The sequence below is a fragment of the Podarcis melisellensis genome (genome assembly GCF_964234715.1).
Source record: "Podarcis melisellensis genome assembly, chromosome: 1".
Taxonomy (NCBI): Eukaryota; Metazoa; Chordata; class Lepidosauria; order Squamata; family Lacertidae; genus Podarcis; species Podarcis melisellensis.
Genome location: NC_138528.1, coordinates 92,606,749 through 92,628,020, shown reverse-complemented (window position 1 = coordinate 92,628,020; position 21,272 = coordinate 92,606,749). Strand labels below are relative to the sequence as shown.

The window sequence follows — 21,272 nt, the reverse complement described above, 5'->3', positions numbered from 1 at the left end:
CATAAAGACCACAGTGTGTTTCTCTAGAGGCTAAAAGAGAAAAATAGGACTGTCTCTCTCAGCACACATCTTTTCTCTTTCTCAACAAAGTAGATGTGCCAGATATCTCAAAGGAAGCACATGTGGGATTAGGGCTCAATTAACCAATAAGAGGAAGAAGCTACAGAGAAGAGCCCACACCAGCAGGGAGAAAACCGTTCCGATGCCTAGAATTAAAATACCGGTACCTTTCACAGTGGGTGGCGCTGTGGTGGCGCTGTGGGTAAAACCTCAGTGCCTAGGACTTGCCAATCGCATGGTTGGCGGTTCGAATCCCCGTGGCAGGGTGAGCTCCCGTCTTTCGGTCCCAGCTCCTGCCCACCTAGCAGTTCGAATGCACTCTTAAGTGCAAATAGATACGTAATAGGTACCGCTTTACAGCGGGAAGGTAAATGGTGTTTCCATGTGCTGCGCTGGTGCTGGCTCGCCAGAGCAGATTCGTCACGCTGGCCACGTGACCCGGAAGTGTCTTCGGACAGCGCTGGCCCCCGGCCTCTTAAGTGAGATGGGCGCACAACCCTAGAGTCGGACACGACTGGCCCATACGGGCAGGGGTACCTTTACCTTTCACAGCAAGTGAAATGACCAATATTGAGATGAGGGTGAGTACATGGGAGCAGTGGTTGTACATGGATCACCCCCTCGAGGGTTGTGTCCTGGTCCATTTCATAGTCCAATTGTAGCAGTTAAACAGAGACATGTTTTCTCAGTATCAGTGGCATAGCGTGGGGGTGCAGGGGGGCCGGCTGCACCGGGCACAACATCTGGGGGGTAGGGTTAGGGGGCGCAAATCCACGGGTTAGGGGGCACAAATTACTTGCCTTGCCCCGGGTGCTGACAACCCACGCTATGCCACTGCTCAGTATGTCCCCAACCCTACGCACTGCTTTTTGCGGGGAGGGAACGAGGTGCCAATACTCATATATTGATAAAAGTGTTGTGGGTGCCAGCACAAGATGAACAATTTTGTAAAGTGGGGTTCTCCACTGCTGCAAAAGTTCATGAAAGGTACCCCCATATTGTCAGTGCATATTCTCAGTGCAAATTAGAATGCATATTATATGGACTGTCTGAGACCACACTGTGCATCGTCTTCTGCATTTTATTAGCCGCACATCATAGACCTGCTACACGTGACTGTCTCTGGCCTATGTGCACACTGCCTGGAAGTGTGAATAATTAAGTGCTGTATAAGTGTATTTAATATTTAAGTAAAAGAAAATAGATGCAGGCTTGAGGGAGGCACTCATTCTGAACTCAACACCAGCACTTACATGCAAAGTGTCTTTAGACAGCACAATACTGCAGAACAGGATCACACGACGCAAGAATGATATTTGCCCCAAAATGGAGAGAGAAATAAGTTCCGGCGAGAGAAGAATGGATACAGAAATTAATGCAGAAATGGCGAAACTTACCGGAAGACAACAAACTTTTTATTAAGGGATGGAAATGGTTTTTTCAATATTTACAAACAAATCACAAACAGATTAAAACATTAGCAGGACTGTTGCAAAAACTTGCGGTTTCCAAAACATATATAATAACAGAGGAATAAAAGAATAAATGAAGATAAATTGGAACTGCAGGGGGAGATGAAAATAATTTTAAAGAACCGCAGAGAGGGGGAGAGGGAAGTTGAGGTTTTAAAACGTTAGAACTGTTGTTGAATGATTTGTGAAATGTTTTCCTTTTTCTTACACACACACATATATATGAATATAGATGATAGATAGATAGATAGATAGATAGATAGATAGATGATAGATAGATAGATATAGATATAGATAGATAGATAGATAGATAGATAGATAGATAGATAGATAGATAGATATACACACACACATACATACAGGGTCACACAATGTCACAAGCATGGAAAGAATTTTTCAAGTTCCAAAATGTTACTCTTTGCAGAGTGAGAAATTTTGTCATGATTTTTTTTAAAAAGCACAAATCTAAGTAATCTAAATGCAAGAATGCACTTCCTGGGCAGAACTTACCTTTTGAAGTTACTATTTCAGAAATTCCTTGGGGCCCATTCCAACAGCACTGTGGAAGTGACTTTGCTTCTTTGCCTTTTTCTTTGCCTTTTTTTTTTGCTCGCATACTGTGAACCCTTTGTTTGCTTAACCTGAAGCTAGAAAGCAGATTTTAAAAAAAAACAAAAAACACTGACTGCCAAATGTTGGAGAATATGCCCTCTGTACCTACAGGACCGCAAGAAAGGAAGGAATGTGGCATACTGATCAGAACGAAATAGAACCTGTCCCAGAATGTGGTATGATTACAATATTTCCATGCCCATGAACTCAAAATGTAATCCCACAATTTGGCAATACTTCTCTAGCTGGCAGAAAAACGGGTATCTCATCAGTGAATGGCGTATGGAGGGCAATCATTAGAAGATACCCACATATGAAAGTCTGCAGTCCCTGTATGAATTTGACCCATCCATTTCAATGGGGTTTACGAAGCATGTCCTCCCCTGAGCTGCACTCAAAATAATAAAGAGATCTGTGGCATTTTGAAGACTAACAGCTTTATTGTGACATGAATTTTCATGGACTCGAGTCCACTTCATCAGATGCATGAGTGATGATCTTCTTGCCTCTGATGAAGTGGACTTGAGCTTGTGCCATAATAAAGCCGTCAAACGTCAGAGTGCCACCAGATTTTCCATTCTTTTTGCTGCCCAACAGGCTATGGGCCCCTCTGGACTGGGATGTTATTGTTGTCTTGTGGGTGCCTTCTGCAACATGTCATTCATGCAATAATAGTGCATTAGTGGGGGATTCATAAAAGACCATCCACACATCATTTCACATTATTAGATGTTCTGTGGTGCTTCCTCATTGTTACTGCATTATTGACACCTGGAGGGGTATCCTTGCTCTGTAGCACAACAAAACTGGGACAAACAAACAAAAAAAGCTTGAGCATTTGTGCTAGGCAAAGTTACAGGATTTCAGCAGGAAGTTACAGATTTCAGCAGTATAGGAACCCCCCAAACGTTTGCTGGCACAAAGGGTATTGAAAGCAAGATCACGCAGAACCACATTCATGAGCCCAAATCATCATGAACGAGCAATAAAAATGACATCTGGTGGGGCCCTAACACACTCTGGAAGTTTCACCCCAAACATTGGCCTTTTCATCATTCAGGATTAGATCTCATTGATCTATTTTACAACACAGAATTGTAAGTAGGAAATATCTGGACTGGGCAATGCTTCCATTTTCAGGCAGAATTCTAATTAGCTGCCTGAGAAATATTGTCTGCAGGGCAAGTTACGTGGATTGTATGTCGTGTTCTTCACAACTGAGCAGAATTTTGAGACCTGAGACTCAGCTATCATGGTTTCAATTTGGAAATGAGCAAGCAATATCTTTCAAAGGATCAGAACCCCAAAGCAGGTTTCTTTGGGGGCACTGATTTCTGAATAGACACAGACACGGGAAAGGGGAAATCTTCTGAGTGCTACATAATTCACTCCTCTTGTTCTCCCCCAGTCGTCTCCAAGCACCCCAGTTGTCTCCACCATCTGTTTGCACCACCACCTTCAAAGGGAGAGCAAGTACAAAATATAGGTCTTGCTTGCAATTGCCACTTTCGCAGGTGTTGAGAAAGAGCCACCTACCTCCTTGTTCCTGATGAGATTGCAAAGGGCTCCTGCAGAGAAAGGAGGAAAGCAACAAGGAACCAAAGGATTGATTGTGTAAACTGTTGCCGGAGTGGCAATAAGCATTTTTGCTTCTTTCCTGGGGTGTAAGCCAGCCTGATAATTAGTACATGGGCGATAAGCTGAAAATGAGACGTCTGGCGAAGGTGGTTCAAGCCTCCTTCTGACATTGATAATGTGCAGATACATAGATCACTGTCGGGGCAGAGTGCCATCGCGAGCCTGTGTCTTCCCATTGCCTCATCAATCCATCATCTGCTTAACCGCTGACACCTTGGCAGGCACTCACCGCCAGCCATGCATTTGAATTGCAAGGCACAGGCTCCACAGGGGAATACAGATTTGAGAATCTAAGATTCAAATTTGTTTAAGTATTGTGAACAGCAATTCCCTTGCAAGGTATCTTCATTGCCCTTTTGCCAAGGGGGAATGGTTGGGTCTTTTGTTAGAAGTACAAATTGCTCCTTAATGCAAAAGGATAAAGCAACGCGCAAAGCGCCTCCTTAGAATTCCTCCCGGCTCCCCGGTAATGCTGCCGCATGTCAATTTTAATTTTTTGAAATTTAAACTGAGGGCTTTGTGCCTAAGCTCCATCTTGTCACAAGGAGGAGAGGAATAAGTCAGAAAGGATTAGAAACCTGGTGGGGATTGCGCATCCATAGCAATTACGCTTCATTTGGGGTCTCTCAAACCTTGGTTTCCAACCATATTCTGGGGATACCTGAGATTGCTAAGCGTGTCGTCGGCACATCCTATGAGTGGTCAGGAACATACCCATTTTCCCTTGGAGGAAGAGATCTGTGGAGTGGAGTGCAGTGTGTGTGTGTGTGTGTGTGTGTGTGTGTGTGTGTGTGTGTGTGTCAGAGACACACACACAGAGAGAGAGAATTCCCCATTTGCATACCAGGTCCATAAGGAAGTCACATCAATTGTGAGGGCCAAAGCCAAGCAATTTAAACAACCCCCAAACTCTCTTAGGAAAAGAAAAATCTATCAACAACACAATTCCATTAGACAGAGCAGTCAAGCCCGGTGGGGATCAGAAACCAATTCTTCTCTCACTTAGTAGTGGATTTGATGGTACAATACCCAAGTATTTGGGATTCAAGTGTGCGACTCTAGGAGCAGTAGAAAATCCCCACATGCATAAGGAAATTTGTAAAGTTTGCAAACTTGACCAAGTAAATACCCATGTGCAACTCTCTGGATAGCTGGGGGCAGACTCTGCAAGGAAATATAACTGGTTCCATATTCTCTACGTGTTTTTGCCATGTGTGCTTGACCCCAAATGCATTGCAGCCCTCCAAACGGAGTGTTAGGGGTTTTTTTCTACACAGGAGTTATGAATTCAATTTTCTGCTCAGCAGTGGAAAAACTCACTGAGCATCCTTGAACAAATTGCTCGCAGCATCAGTTTCCCATTTGTGGAAATGGCCAGCCTTGCTGCGGGAATGAAACAAAAACTTGAATGAACCCGGAAATGTCTTGTGTTGCTGAGCATTTCTCTACACATTCCACTTGAGTGTTAAATCAAAATATATCCTGGTCAGTCTCTTCAAGGTGTTTTCCCATTTTTCACACTTCTAATGGAGTTGAAGATGGTCTGGGACAGGGTTTGGGGGTGTTTTGTTTGTTTGTTTGTTTGTTTGTTTGTGGGGCTTTTTGGCAGGGTGTACAAACATATTTATTTTGTTTCATTGTCTCCTCTCTAACCAAACAGGTCTTGTGGGTTTGGAAACAATACAAAAAACCTGTGATACCTGTTTAATAGAGGGGGAAGCATATGTACACTGTACAAGCAGCAATCTGTCCTTTAAACCACCTGCACTTCTCTGCTCTAATAAAGGAATATGCACACACAGTGTGGACGTATGCAGCCAATGGCAGGAGAATATCTTCCCTCCATCCCTATGGAAGAATCTTGTGTAAGGATCTTTCAAAACCTTATGTGTGTACATACTGACTCGCTCCCTGTTCCACAGTCTGGGTCTCTCTTCCATGTGATCACACTGTTGGACATCTTTCCCGAGCTACAGCTCTCCAGCCTCTCATTAAAAGCATCGCTTGATTCCTTGCTAGGCACCTTGAGTCCAGGTCTTGATCCGTATTCTGGCAAATAACATGTTTGCCCTTCCGGTCAGCTACAGGCTTGGCACCAGGTATCAGCACCACTGGGCACTTGTTGAGGCTCACACTACAGAAGAGGATCTACTCACACTCCAAGAGCCTCCTGGCCCTGTCCTGTGGCTTCTTTCGCTTTCTGTAGCAAGTGACAGGAACAAGCAGAACAGGAGCAAGCAGAGGCAGAAGAAAGAACAGCTGGTAAGGCATAAGGCTTTTAATCTCAGGGTCATGGGTTCAAGCCCTGCTTTAGCCAAAAGATCCCTGCATTGCAGGGCATTGGACTTGATGGCTCTCAGATTCCCTTCCAACTCTACAATTCTAGAATTTTGCCTTTGCTCAGGTCTCTCCCTCTCCAGGAGCCATACAGTTTGGCCAGGGGGACACAGCAACAGTGGCAAGAGCAGGAAGGAAATGGAGGCCCACTGTGGGCATTCTGCTCAACAGCCCCCCACCCAAGAAAAACCTGGAGCCAGCAGTGGCCACCAATGAGTTATGCATTTGCCCCGTCCTAGTCAACTGGCATTGATCATGAGTGGAAGAAGGAAGAAGCCCTGGCAAAATGGGATCAAAGCAAAAAATAAAAAGAAGTTCTTCAGGTGCTGCATAGCTAGTGGGACTCCGCAGTGCAAGACTTTCGTGGAGAACCAAGCCCCATAATTTACTCCAATCGCTAAAGTGTGGAAGAGATTCACAACCTGAAGGAGGGAAATTCTGTTAATGGAATGCACCATCCTCACACAACGATTTATTTATTTTTACTCAGACATATAAGTGATAGCTGGGAATTCAGACTTCTTTCCCATATCAGGATATGTTTGGGTGAAAGAACTCATTGCTGAGTGGCGCGAAGGCTGACATGGATTCGGAATTCCATTCAACAGAATTCAGGCTGGATGGTTTTCACAGCTGTTCGAACTTTGATATGTAACATCTGAAGTTACAAATTGCCAATGTTTATGTGCTTTCCCACATCAGAATCAGGACAAAGGTAACGCTCTCATGCTTCCATTTTTAATGTTCTGGAATGTTGAATTTTAAAGCTTCAGAACAGCAAACAGGAGCTTCAACCGATCTGCCGGATACAATGAAGCTGCTTTAATGGCCACAGTACAAACTGTAGTTTGCGCATAGTAACTAGATGTAGCTCCCTCACTTAGTGACTCGGAAAAGCTGCCCTGCACTACTTGATTGGCCTTAAATGCCCCATGCAGCAAAATAAAATGGCAAAATGGCTCTGAACTGACTCACATTGCCCTTAGCACAAGGCACTAGAGGGCGTTTGTCAGGGTTAAGCTCCCCTCCCCATTTCTGACTCATCTCCCTCCACTGACATGCTCTGGACAGTATTAATGAACATAGGAGGGAGGGCAGGTAAGCATTGGAACAGCAGTGCTATTAGCTGCAGCAACAGATGTAATAGAGCTCACACTGGGTACGCATGTGGACCTCCAACACATGGGCAGAATTAAGCCTACCAAGCCTCCCTGTTTGGCCCGTAGTGCCATTTTGGTCTAGTGATGCCCACTTGCCTTGCGTAGTATGGTAAAGTACCGGCTTGGCCAAAAGGGGTTTGGAGGCACTGCCAGTGAGCACAGGCCTCTGCAAAACCTAAGCTGACTGTGGAGTGTTGCAACTGTTGGGCTTTGCAGAGTGCTGTGCAAGGGGCTTCTCAAGACTGAACCATCAGCTGATCATCAGTGCTTGGTGGTGTGTGCCTTTGTCCTCGTGGCTTAATTTCAAATCTTGCCAGCAAAAAAGGGGGGCCACCTGACATCATTGTGATGTCCGATCCATTGTGACATCCCACTCACCTGCCAAACCTGACCCAGAGGAGGGGGGAACACACCACTTTTGCACCCTGCTATAGAATAGCGGCACTGGCTGTAATATCTTGGTGGCTGGCTCCTTATGGCAAGGCAATTGACTATTGTTGTGTTATCATTTTCTGCCAGGATGTTACAAAAAAAACAACCAAAACCCTAGATAATTGCTAGTGACAAAAGCATGCTTTTGAGGCATCCTTTCCACATTTCTTAGGGCAATATTAATCCAATCCTCGGCTGGGTTCCAGAAGTATGATATTCTGTCCCCGGTTAATAGATATGTGTGGGAATAGCCTCAGTGCAAAGGATTGTGCTGGCTGTTTTCAAACATAAATCCAAATGCACACTCCAGAAATAGTAAAGATTCCACAAGGGGAAAATCCACAAAATGATGGGGCATTGATGCAAGGGAAACAGGGAGCCTTATTGCCACTTGACATATTTTTTAAAGGGCTTATCCAAGAGGTCCCAAGCCTGGATAGCAAATCAGGGCAGGCTAAGGCTTTATTCCCACCCCATTCTCTTTTGCAGAAACATATATTAGAACAAAATTCACAAGAAAAGTCATACATTTCTTAGGACCAACTAATGTGCAATTTATGATCTTTCAAATTATATACCTCTTTCTGTGGAAAATAACTTTTTATATGGGAGGAAATGGATGTTTCTGAGTATCATGGCACTAAGCCCTTGTCTCCAGATGATAATGGAGGCCATTCCTGCAGACATCATTAAGCCAGGCCTTTTCAGTTTTCACAGGGGCATTATGGGACACAAAAGCAATGGAAGTGCCATGTTAGCCCCATCTGCAGAATACATTTAAAGCAACACCACACCTTGTTAAACAGTCACAGCTTCCTCCAAAGAATCCTGGGAACTGGAGTTTGTCAAGGATGTTAAGAGATATTAGGAGACCCCAATTCTCATCACAGAGCTACAACTTCCATTGTACTTGAACAAGTAACCCTCTTCCCAGGGAACTCTGGGAACTGTAGCTCTGTGAAGGGAATAGGGTTCTCCTAAGAACTGTGTTTGGAGGAAAGGAAATTAGAGATACTGTAGATAGATGATAGATGATATAGATAGATGATAGATAGATTTCCTAGCACCTGTTTGTAATGAGAGATTCCCCCGCCCCTCTGTTTTTTTGTTCTGGACTCTTTCTTCACACATCCCTCTTTCAATGAAGCCTGTCACCCAATGTCAGCTTCTATTTCATTTCTTTTCCCACTTCCTTTGAATGTGTACATGAACAGATGCCTCGGCTCCATTCTCCACACTACCCTGCAAGAACAAAACTGCATGCAATAGGTTTATACGCCCGACTTTTAAAAAGAAAATAATATGTAATTAAGTAGCAATAAATTCCACATCAAAACTTATATTTGTTGAATAGGCTAGTTATCACTGCTTCTTTTTGGGCAAAACAAGATCAGCTGAAAATTAGAATCCAGTAATAAATGCTGACAAGAGATCATGCTGGAAGATTGTGGCCCTTTGTTTCATTTTTATGCCAATGAATATGCCTCATTTTCCAATGTGTACAGCAACATAACAGATGTTCACAAAGCACAATTGTATATGCATCTACTCAGGAGTATGTGCCATTGACATGAATGAGCATTACTTGCTAGTAGGTCATGAAGAGTTGGACACGACTAAATGACTAAACCAGTGTTTCCCAACCTTGGGCCTCCAGCTGTTTTCGGACTACAATTCCCATCATCCCTGACCACTGGTCTTGCTAGCTAAGGTTGATGGGAGTTGTAGTCCAAAAACAACTGGAGGCCCAAGGTTGGGAAACGCTGGACTAAACAACAACAAAGTCTGTGCAGGATTGCAGGCTTAATGTTTGGTTCTCTATCTAAAATGGGGGGAGGACCTTTCCCCTTCCAAATATTATTATTGTGATTGTGTACTCCAGACTAGAAGGATGGACAGAGGGCATCCAGGCCATCATAATCCATATTCCTTAATGTAGGTGTGGGTTCTGTCTAGCTATCGGACTCTGCCTAGGCCACACTCCACTCCTGGCCACCTGCCCACTCTGCAAACCATGACCCTTACTGGTCCTACTTCACCTCCAAGAGGTTTTGCCTAAATGGAAGGCGTCTTGAACTCTGACCATGTCCCCTTGCTTGCCTGGATGGAGGATAGGGAGGGTAGCCTGGGAGAATGTAGAAACTAGCCTGCTTGTACAAAGGTAAATTCATATTAGTTGCTTCACCCACTTGGGCCTTGAGCCCTGGCCACCACTAGCTACCCAGAATCCGAAAAAGCTTCCCCTGTGCTAATGGGTCCCTCATTTTGCTTTGATTCAAGGAAGCCAGGACAGCAAACTCCAGGTTTATATTCATGAATTTCATGAGCCTGCTCATTATTATCCAGATTGGGCAGTGCTGCCAACAAAGAGAAAGGGGAGGTTGTCCACACCAAGAGGTCAAGGGATTTTAATGACAAACACACACACCCTAAAGAGTTGTTGTTTTTTTTAATTCTCGCTCCCATTCTGCCAGCTGTTCTCCCTTCCCTTAGGCAACATTAGAAGAGAGACACAGTAGAAAACCATTGTCAAAAAAGATAATTTAATGTGTTATTTCTTTTTTTTTCTTTTGCTCATTCATTTGCTTTTAAGACAGGAGATTAAACTTTTCAATACCATCACCCACACAAGTATTGCATTGCACAAGGGTGGATGAAAGAAATAAAGAAATAAATATATATTTATAGAGTATAAATCAAAACAGTTATATCTGAATCCCCTACATACAAAGCAGCATAACGAACGGCCAATGCAGTGTCACAATAATTCTGTCCTGTTCTCCAGACGTTTAGTAAAAGCAATGATTGTACATAAAGAGAAATAAAGTGCTAAGGCCCATCCATTCTGCTTTGTGTATAAGTGGTTTCTGCCTTGGGTCCTTCATATACAGATAGTGGCCTGATTGGTTTTAGATAGAACACAAATGGCTGCAGTACCCACTGATTAAAGAAGTTTGTTGGGTCAATGGACACCTTGTTTTTAACTGCTTCTTGAATCAACGGAGAGACTCTAACTCAATGGCAAGGCACCCGCTCTGTTCATCAGAAGTTGGAGAATGAGTCCTGACTTATTTTCAGCAATGGAATAGGCTTTCCGACAGCAAGACTGTAAGCCACCTGTGATCATGGAGAGCTGGGCTGGAAATTTATTGATCATACTGGTGGCTCAACAATACAGGCTTGCATGTGGTGCAATTTTGTTTTATTTCTATGTAACAGATTGGCAAAAAAAAATCAGGTACTGTGCTATCTCAGCACAGATTCTGAGGCAAGGCTGCTTAATGAAGGCTACATAGTCTCATAATTAAACAACAGAGGCAATTCTTAAAATCCTGGGATGTTACGCAGATAACTGCACAACAATGTTTCCATCAGTACTGGAACACCTTTTTCACCAGAGACAGTGAGGATTTAACTCCACATTAGAAGAAAATGTGATAAATGAATGGATTGGTTCATGGTGCTAATTAACCAGTTACTGCTTTCAGCCCTGCTCGTCTCATAGTGTAATATGAACAACAGGATACACACAAAAAGTTAGAACACATCAATGGCTGGAAGGGAAAAGCCGTCTGCTTCCCTTCCACACTTCAATCAATGAAACGCAAGAGTTTGTTTAGAATGAAGCTTAAAGTGACCTGAAGAGTAGACCCCCAGGAAAGGCATGGCAGGGGAATGAGGCGAAGGACCACACCTTGGTACACTTGGCTTTGTCAATCGGGGTATAAAAGAAAGCCAGAGAAAGTGCTGTACTTATTGTTGTTGCCTCCGTGGGCTTTGCCTCCATCCAGTTTGACATACACCTCGTCCCCAGAGTCCAGGTGCAGCACCACACTGTTGCTGGCGTAGTCATAATTCTGGTCTGCGTCCTGAGCAATGGCACTCGCCCGCACCTGCAAAGCACATCATGCCAAAAGGGAAGATGGATTCAGCACCTTGCAGCTTCCGTGGTCTGCCCTCAAGCCTTCTCTACTATGCATTTCTCAACCCACTTCCCACCCCCGCCCACGCTCTCCTCACACACTCCCTTCCCCTCTCATGCAAGCATCACTCCCGATGCTCAAGATCAACAGCTGGACCAATATTTCTATCTGCAAAATGCCTTGTGTATGATTCGTTGCGGAAAGGTAGGCTCAGATGCCAAAATAATTTTCTCTCCCCTTCATGCCAAATGCACCCCTTCCTGCTATCTTACTACAATTCCAACAATCTTCACCTTCTCTTCAATGTGCCATACAAAAACAACTCCTAAAAGTGGGATTTGAAGCAAATGTGAGCATTCCGTCCTCCATTGGCAAAGCTCCTAGGGGAATGTCAAAGGGGTGCCCATAAGACAGTTTCAATAACACTGAAAGCTGCATACATCCCATCAAAGCAAATTTGGAAATACCTCCTCAGGTAAAACATCAAAGCAGGTTTAAGGAAATTCACAGCAGTGCCCAGGACCAGTGAAATTTCTCAGGGGAGAAGGGCCACACCTACTTATTACCACCCCTTCATATGAACCCTATTCTGACCCCTCCCCATTTGCCCTTCACAGTGAAGATATCATCTTTCCTACCCTCTCTTCCCTTATACAGTACTGTCTCTTATCTGTACTTTCCAACCGTATCCCTTACTTTTTCCTTTCCCTCCATTGTTGTATACAATGAGAACATTGAATGTGACAGTAAAAGACATATAGTTTAACCTCCTTGACTAGAAATATTCTTTTCGCTCGAATCCTCACAGACAGATGCCCATTCAGCCTGTCTCTTAAAACTTCCATTGATGAAGGTTCCTTGGGCACTTTATTCCACTGCCAAACATCTCCATGCTGTGGTTGCCACAGTAGAGCTCTCTCTCTCTCTCTCTCTCTCTCTCTCTCTCTCTCTCATCCCATATCCATAAAGGCTTTCATGGTTTCCTCCTCTTCAACCTCTCCTTAGCCTTCTCTTCTATATACTTTTGCTTTCCTCACTTTCTGTCATTTCAATTTAGGCCCCAACTGCACAATATAGTTTAAACCCAATCATATCACTTTAAACAGTCATGGCTTTCCATAGTTTGTTAAGGACGTTGAAAGTTGTTAGGAGACCTCTATCCCCCTCACAAAGCCACAATGAGTTCCCTGGAAAGAGGGGTTGGGTCTCCTAACAACTCTCAGGACCCTTAACAAATGACAGTGCCTAGGATTCCTTGGGCGTAGCCATTACTACTTAAAGTCGTACAATGTTCATTATGTGTTATTTGTTTTGAAGATACCCCCACCCTTTTGTAAAATGAGCCTCAAGGGGATAATAATAATAATAATAATAATAATAATAATAATAATAATAATAATAATAATGTGCCCATTCAACTGGGTTGCCCCATCTCAAAATATACATATATACATCTCTTCACATTTCTTTACATGTACACACACACACACAGAGAGAGAGAGAGAGAGAGAGAGAGAGAGAGAGAGAGAGAGAGAATACAATATAATCCTCTGACAGATGAATGGACCAGTGGTGAAGTCCCAGGACAGCTCAATGGCATTCTCCTTCCTTGGCCTGAATATTTAAAGTTCTTTTGCAATAACCCAGGAAGGTTTCTTTTAATGTAGTGCTGATAAGGTGAAGTCACTGTCTTGATCTCTTTTGCCATAGTTATAAACCAGGCTTACAAATGCTCAAACATGTATCAGAGCACATTGATATGTTGCGTTGCCACCGCTATGTGAATTAGTGACCATTTCCCTTTCTTCGTGGCCTCTCCTTTGCATTCCCCTCCTTTCTTTAAATCCTCACAAGCTCCTCTTCCTCTTGTGTTTCACTTCCACAAGTTTCATCCCTCTCCCCACCTTTTTGCACCTCACACTTGCTCAGGGGTGCAGTCCATTCTGTGGCAACAAAGGAAAACTTTCTTTCCTTGGTGTAATTTATCTTCCTGCCCAAGTGACTACTCAGCAAAGCTTCCACCCTTGAATGCCCATCCTTCTGCGGGCACTAGCCTTACTCAAATAGCTGCTGCTTTCCAAATGAGATATCATATTTCCTACTAAGTGAAAAGTGTCTAATGCAGAAAAGTTCTATGGTGTGGTCTGGAGGCATAAGAGGCTGGAGCTAACCAGGCCTGAGTCTGGTCAGGGTGACCATCTGGAAACTACTTGTACACTGCTTTGCGTTCCATAACAGGAGACAGATAGGTTATAAATGTAGTAAGAAATCAGCAGGGGATATTATGGGCGTGAGGAATTCCTGGGTAGAAATGTTACACCCATAAGAATGCAGAGGTGGCAAAGTTCCCCTAGGCCTGCCTCTCTACAGGAGTTGGTCACATCTATGAAGTCTTCCGATTTCCTTCCTACTAATTCCTATCCATGAGATCGTGGACAGAAGAAACTGCAGTTGGGAGCAAGTGAGAAATGTTAATATTCTGAGAACGGAATCCACATTGGTTTTAGCATGGCCGTGTAGTCACTCAATGATCCTGAAGGGCTCAAGAGAGCTGTCCATGGTTCTGGAGAAAAGGAGTGTGTAAATCAAAAGTGAGTTGAGGCCAGAGGCTGATGGCCACCACAGAGTTGGGCCATCCTGCAAAACCATTGAGCAGGAAGGAATGTCCACTTCTTTTCTATCCCCACATATAGAAAGGACTTGCAAGTGTAAACAGTGGTGCAGGCAATTTTAGACCCTGCTTTTCATAGTCTCACACCATCTCTTTAAGACGTCAGGAATAACATGGGGTTTACTTCTGCAGCCTTGATAGCAAACACATTTCCTTGGGAATATGCCCAGCTACCCACCCAATGACTACAAAATGCTTTTGAAACTTAAAAGCAAGTAAAGGCTGCTGTGATGAACAGTGTCTGGCCCAGTGGGTCCTGGCATGCCCAAGCCAATGCAAGTCCTGATGCAGAGCATGTTAGACTCTTCATCCATCATCTGCCATTCTGTGGGTGGTCACTAGGAAGTCCCTTGCCCTATGGGATCCTTGGCTTCAACCCCAAGGTCCAACCCTAGCTGCACCCACCAGGTGTAAATAACGAGTGAACATTTTTGTGGTAGTTCTTGGATCATGCAAGCACATCCTCCTCTCTTTTGCTCAGTTTTGGCAGATGGGCCAACATTTCCTGTCCACAGAGGAAGAGGAGCCATAGAACTAGGATGCTTCTAGGAATAGAAGCCTCCATAGTATTAAGTGGCAAAGACAACCAGGAAGCACCAGAGATATCAGAACTTAGGCTCTTCAAGCTGAGCATGGATTGGGAGAAGATGCCAAAGGCGAAAGCATAGAGCACAGAATTCTCCACAGAAATGAGTCACTGGGGAGTCAAGATGCTGACTTTGCTTCCAGGGGGACCCCAGGATTCTTGCTGAAGATCCTAGGTAATGGGTGTCTGTTTTTATTACAAAATAAACTGCATAGTGACACTGGGATTGTCCCCCTTTCAAGTTGTGGCAGATCTTGGAGTTGATCTCCTAGTTGAAGGGTTCCCCTCACTTCTAGATGGATAATGCCTCCTCAACTCCATCTCAGAATCTGGGTCCTAGGCCAAGGGATTCAGATTGGAGATCTCAGTGTGTCCAGCGCAAAGCTTTAGCAAGCTTTGATTGACAGGATCTACCAGGCCTCCATTAAAAAATAAATTGAGTCCCTAGACTGAAGGTCCTAGCTTGAGCTCTCATTCCCTGCCCCTCCAACTCTATATATGGGAGGGTCAAATTTACAATCCTAGGATCTCTTTCTGAGTGCAGAGGAGAGGATTTTGAAGCTGAAATTCTCCTTCTAAGCATGCCTCCACTGTCTAACAGTGGTGGTGGCAACTGTGGGTGGGGGCCATAGCTCAGGAGCAGAGCATCTGCTTTGCCTGCAGAAGCAGCAGCAGACAGCAAAGTGGGGCAGCAGAGCTCACCTGACTTCCAGTCAGTCACATTGCTGCCACTTACCAGGAATTAGAGGGGAGGGGGAAGTAGGCGCAATGCAAACACACCAGCAGAAGTACCTGGTTAGCTCTCCACCCATCTGCCACCTCTCTCCTCCCTTTCTACATTCATGTAAGCAGCAGCAACATGATCAACCAGAGGCCAGGTTAATGCCCTGCATGGAGTAGGATTGCAAGTTACACTTTCTACCAACGCTCCAGTTAAGAGCCCAGTTTAGAAATCCATGAGCCTCACTAATTCCAACTCTTCCCCATTCTTGCCAAATCATCCCCCATGCTTTTATGAAAACAGGTAAGTGGACCGTGCAATGGGGAAGTGCTCCCTCTGCCTTCATCCCATGTACTTCAAGAACTACCCCCCAAATGGAGGTGCTCTCCAAAATTCTGAGTGGTCTGCATCATGGTTGTAATGACTTAGAACTACTTATAAAATGGGTTGCTACCGCCGTGTTGTGAGTCTCCACACCATCACTAGTGGCCAGGAACCAGGAGAAGAGGCATGGAGACTCACAGCATAGAGATGACAACCCATGGAGTAGGTACTTCTAGATCAAGAATGGGAAACCTGTCTCCTTCCAGATCTTGCTGGACTACGACTCTCGGCACCCCGACCATTAACTATGCTGGCTGTGAGTGATGGGTGCGGGAGTTCAAGAGCATCAGGAGGGTCCAGGTTCCCCATCCCTGCTCTAGATGTCACAGCCAGAATGGGGATTACACATCATGCTGAGGGTGGGGCACTTTCAGCAGCCTCCTCACAGCAAGTGTAACTCGTGCGCCATCCCTTGCTGACTCTGAGCTGAATGTGTGAACTGCTTCCGTGAAAAAGGACTGGGTGATATTCAACTAGGATTAGTGCTACTATAAAATGACCTTCCTCCCTCTCTTCCCCTCACAAGTGCCCTGCCCTGTCCCCAAATCTACTCTCTGCAGGGTTAGGGGGAAGCCCAGAATAGATTTACGGGAGAATAGAGGAGAGAGGAGAAAGTTCCCTCGCAAGTTCTCTTCAGCACTACTTTGAATGCATCCCATTATGTTTGGGGTGACACCAGATGCTTGTTCTTGACCATTTCATACATGCTGAATCAATAAGCATGGATTGGCTTGAAGTCTCTTGGATCTCTGAAACATGGTGAGCATAACTACTACAAGATCCAAAACTGTTTCTCCTTGCTGTGACAAGCCATGCTCCCTTAGCTGTGCAACCTTGATCATGCAACTGGAGGAGAGGACATGCCACAGTTTCCATGATGCAGCAAAGACAACAGCCTGAGAAGCTCCCATATTCATACATACAATCAGGGGGTATGTCTCTACTTCACATGCGGCCATTCAAATCTGTCAGATCTCCACATGTTAGCCTATCTATCTCCTTTTGAGTGGAGGTCCCCAGGCTGTGAGGCCTCTTTTTGAAGTAAGATTTCACAGATGGTGGCCCTGACATGCATGATGCAAGACACACACACCCCTCAGATGATTGGAAGTTCAGGATGATAAGAGTAGAAAGCCTGTATGCCAATCTCCAAGGATGAAATCTTAAGCAGGAGGAAGGGCAAGGAAGGGGATCAACTGTATTAACTGTATTGCATAACAATGCCTGTAACCAAAACCCAACACACATATCTCCTTTTCTCCCCTCAGGAAGACATTGAAGAAGATAATTTGGAGTGAAGATGGTGTAGGAAAGAAGACCCTTAAGTATTCTTCTGCCCTCAACTTGTCTATGCCAAATGCCCTCCTCTTGTGCAAATACCCAAATACATATTTCTGTGCATTTGTGGAGCTTCCCATTAGTGAAGATTTGACAGGAAGTTCTCTTGGGGGGGGAGGTTCCATTTAGAGATGTGTTGAGGTCATTGACACCTGCTCAGGTGTCAAAATCTCTTGGTCTCAAGGAGGAAGTTGGTGAATTATTGGGAATTCTCAGTGCCATCAGGGCAGGACTTTGGGGTAGAGGACCAGGGCTGCTCTCAGCAGGAGTAAGAGGGTCTCCAAAGGCAGCAGAACTGACTTCTTACCACATTTTGAGGTAAGTGAAAACAACACACATTACCATCTAAAAAGACTTCACCCCGTCTTAAATTACTTAGTTGCACCACTGGGGCACTCTGGGTGCGTGCGATAAGATTATTTTATAATTGAAATACCCACCCACCAGAATAGTCCCCGAATCGGCAGTTGACTTCAAGCGGCACAGTCATCGAGATACCTTGATCTTGAACCTCCTTTTGTCAAATCCTTTAATTTAGGAGCCTCGACGAAGTGAGGTTTTAGGGTGGGGGGGGGAGTTTCCTTACTAAAATCGGGAGCCCCTTTTCCGGCTGGGATATCTGGAGGGCTTGTTAACACATCGCTTGATCTCGACACTGACTGGACCGCGCGAAAGAGATGTATTTTGAGTTTAGATCGGATCGTAGGAAAGTTCTCTCGCTCGCCCCGTCGTTCGATCTTTGAGGCTACAGCCATCAGTCCAAGAGCCAACCGGGCCGTTACACATCTGGACTAGCCCCAAATATCCCCTTGTCCCCAAGTTCAGCGTTTCCTTTAGCTGACACCTCCGGAGAAGCTATCCCCCACCCCACCCATCCATGCCTCCAAGCTAACTAGGTGGCGTCTGAGACTGTCTCCGGAGGAAGGATTCCCATCCCCTCAACGCGAAGACAGGGTCCCCCGACCCGCTGTTCCCCGCTGGCCCGTGCCCAGCACCCACCTGCCCGTTCTTGCAGAGGTCCGCCCACATGCTGGTGCCGTCGCCTCCGCGCATGAGGATGTGGTAGGTGAAGAAGTAGATACCGCGCACCTGGCAGGTGAACTTGCCCGTGGTGGGGTCGTAGTGGTTGCCCAGGTTGGTCACCACGTCGTCGAACTTGAGCACCTCGTAGCCCTCGTGGGGACTCTTCAGGCCCACGTAGAAGGCGATCTTGGGGCCGCTGAAAGCAGCGCTCAGCGCTCCCGTCACCTCGCTTCCGGGCGCCGGGCTGCTGCTACTGCCGCCCATGCCCGAGCCCACACCTCCAGCCGTCGTGGCAGTTCCGGGGGCCCCGATGCCGGGCACCGACAGCCCCGGTAGTCCCGGCTTCCCCGAATCGCCCCTCTCGCCTGGGGGTCCTCTAGGGCCCGGGGGACCCGGTTCCCCGGGGGGTCCCCTCGGCCCCGGCTTGCCTGGACGGCCGGGGTCGCCCTTGGGTCCCTGGATGAAGGGCGGCGGTGGAGGCGGCGGGTTGGCGCTCAGCTCTTGCATGGCTTCGAGGGCGGCCGTGGTGCCTCCGGGGCGGCTGGACGGTCCGGCGGCAGCGCTACTGGCGCTGTAGGGGTCGCAGATCATGCGGCAGGTGCCCATCATCTCGTAGTGCGCCTGGCCCTTGGACGGCGCCTGCACCAGGATGGGGACGGCGATGAGCAGGATGAGGCCCATGGCCAGGGCGATCCCCACGGCGGCCACCAGCCGCTTCCTCCTCTGCCAGAGCCGGGCAGCGAGCGCCAACAGGTCTTCCTTGCTGGGCGAAGTAATGGTGACTTCTCTCGACGGCGAGCCTGCCTGCCGGGGTGGGGGGAGAGAAGAAGCAGGAGAAAGACGAGTCAGTCGCGGCCAACCAACCCCCAGCCCCGGGCGAGCGAGAGGCCACCTCCTGTCCCGATCAGTCCGTCAGGGTGGCACCCTCCCGGGGGCACCCTCCGCCTCTACCGATGCCCTTCATGGTGGCATCACTGAGATGCGAAGACAGGAGGGAAGCAGGACAAGGAGGAGGAGGAGGAGTAAGAGACGACGCCAAGGAGGGAGGGAGGGAGACCCCGGACTAGACTAGACTGACGTAGAGGAGACCTCTTCTTCCCTCCGCCCCCCAATCTACAGCACCCCTTCCCTTGCCCCTATCATGATCACATCATCGCAATCCAGCCAGCCCCCTCCGCACCCCTCGCCCCTTCCCTCGGGGGTTTACAGACCGTTCGCACAAACACAGGCGCGCACTCACTAGCGCGCTCCCTCGAACATCCTCCGCTGCCCTCGAGCAGGCGGGACGCGGGCGCAGCAGCTCTCAGCGGGCGTCGCGCAAACAGGTGGACAAGCGAGCGCCCCCGATGTGTTGAGCCTCCTCCCTCCCTCCCTCCCCCCCCCCCACTTCACCAAGCGTCCAGGACATCGTCCCTCTTCCTCCTTCTCCTCCCTGCTCCCCTCCTGCTTAGCAAAGAGTCAGAGGATTTGGTACCCCCCCCCCCTGTTTCTTTCTACCAAGGAAGTTCCCGTTTTCCAAAACTGCAAATACCGGCAGAGGGGAAATCTCCCTCCAATCCCCACTGACGGATGAGCAAGCAAGAGACGCGCGGTCTGTCCAGGGAGAGACACTCACCGCCAGAGTCCTCCTTTACCTCGCGCGAACTGTTGGGGAGAGGGAGGGAGGGAGAGAGGGAGAGAGAGAGAGAGATCACATCTGGCCAGCTGCGTGGTGGGGGGAGGGGGAGAGAAGGCAAGGTCCTTGCCAAGGGGCCACACCGACCACCACCAGGCGACCAAGTTTTTCGGAGAACAGCCCGGGAAGAGAAAGAAGAAGACGAAGACGAAGAGGAAGAGGGAGAGAGCCTGCTGCGACGAAATTGCAAACCTGGCGAATTTCCCCTCCTCCTAGACGTGACCCCTAAGTTGAACAGGAGATATGGGCTGCATGGCTTCTTTTGCTCCCGCGCCCCTTCTTACCGGAGTCAGTTTCAGTACTCGCAGACCTTTTTTTTAAAAAAAAAAAATCTATTGCCTCTTATTTTCTGCCCTTCTCTCCCCGCCCCCCACCAAAAAAAATGGCTATCGCGACTCTGCCTCTTTGCTTTTTTTTCTTCTGCTTTTCTGCGTGCTTTTCTGTGTCCTGCTGCTTATTATGACTTGCTTGCCCGATGCCTCCGCGAATGGATGGAGGAAGGGCGCGACTTGATGCGCGAGGGGACCCTGCCATTGGAGCCGGGCAATGCCTTTATCTGAAGCGACTAAAATGGCACAAAGCAGTCAGCAAGCTTTTGAGTGCTGCAGAGCTCTTCTTCAAGCTGGAGGGCAGGAGAGAGGAGAGGGGTGGAAAGGGAGCTTGAGCTCTACGTAGAACGAAATCCAATGGGACTCCTTACAACCCCCCACACACTTAACTCAGGCTACATTCCAATGGATTCCCTTACCTCTGAGCAGACAGGCATTAGGATTGCTCTGCAGAGTAGATCAGTCTCTGCTGGGAGCAAAACTTGCACTGACTTCCAGGTAAACAACCATGAGATCCAGCCACTTGTGCAGTTCCTTGTTAGGCATCTTTCTCCACACTCAGCTTCAACAGCTAACAGCCAGAGCCTATGCATGTTGACGTTCATTCTGTTGCACACTTAATGGGGTAAATTCTCAAGTAAGTGTCCATGGCAGCCCCACAGGTCCCGGGACACCTTGAAGAGGGACCCATTTATTGCAGCATGAGTCGTTCCTAACTCAAAGCTGGGATGCACAAAAAGTGTGGGATTCTTTGGGAATTTGGTCTCTGGGTAGCAGGAGAAAAGACATGGCTAGGAATATTTACTTATGAAGGAGCCTGCCTGAGAATGTGGAATTAGCAAGACAATATTCTGTTCCTACCAACTCTATTGGTGTTTTTTGCTGTGACTTCCCCACCACCACCAAATCAC

At 46.9% G+C, this 21,272-nt stretch overlaps 1 protein-coding gene across 4 annotated transcripts; it reads right to left on the bottom strand.

The window, feature by feature from the left end:
• Positions 1–10,237: 10,237 nt before the first annotated feature.
• Positions 10,238–20,864, bottom strand: C1QL2 (complement C1q like 2). 4 transcript variants are annotated; one of them, XM_081921360.1, is made up of 3 exons: positions 20,781–20,864; positions 18,334–19,161; positions 10,238–11,604 (listed from the first exon to the last, which is right to left on the bottom strand). In XM_081921360.1, exons 1-3 carry the CDS (start codon positions 20,796–20,798, stop codon positions 11,425–11,427), a joined length of 1,026 nt encoding a protein of 341 aa, XP_081777486.1. In that variant the 5' UTR covers positions 20,799–20,864; the 3' UTR covers positions 10,238–11,424. The 4 variants fall into 4 exon arrangements, with proteins under 4 accessions (XP_081777486.1, XP_081777488.1, XP_081777489.1 ...); XM_081921362.1 differs by lacking the exon at positions 20,781–20,864 and adding an exon at positions 19,973–20,138; XM_081921363.1 differs by lacking the exon at positions 20,781–20,864 and adding an exon at positions 19,889–19,928.
• Positions 20,865–21,272: the final 408 nt, after the last annotated feature.

Bases quoted from the DNA above. Each gene is read 5' to 3' on its own strand.
- C1QL2 (XM_081921360.1), bottom strand. The intron at 11,605-18,333 runs GTGGGTGCTGGG...TGTGCTTTGCAG, and splicing joins ACCTCTGCAAGAACGGGCAG to GTGCGGGCGAGTGCCATTGC.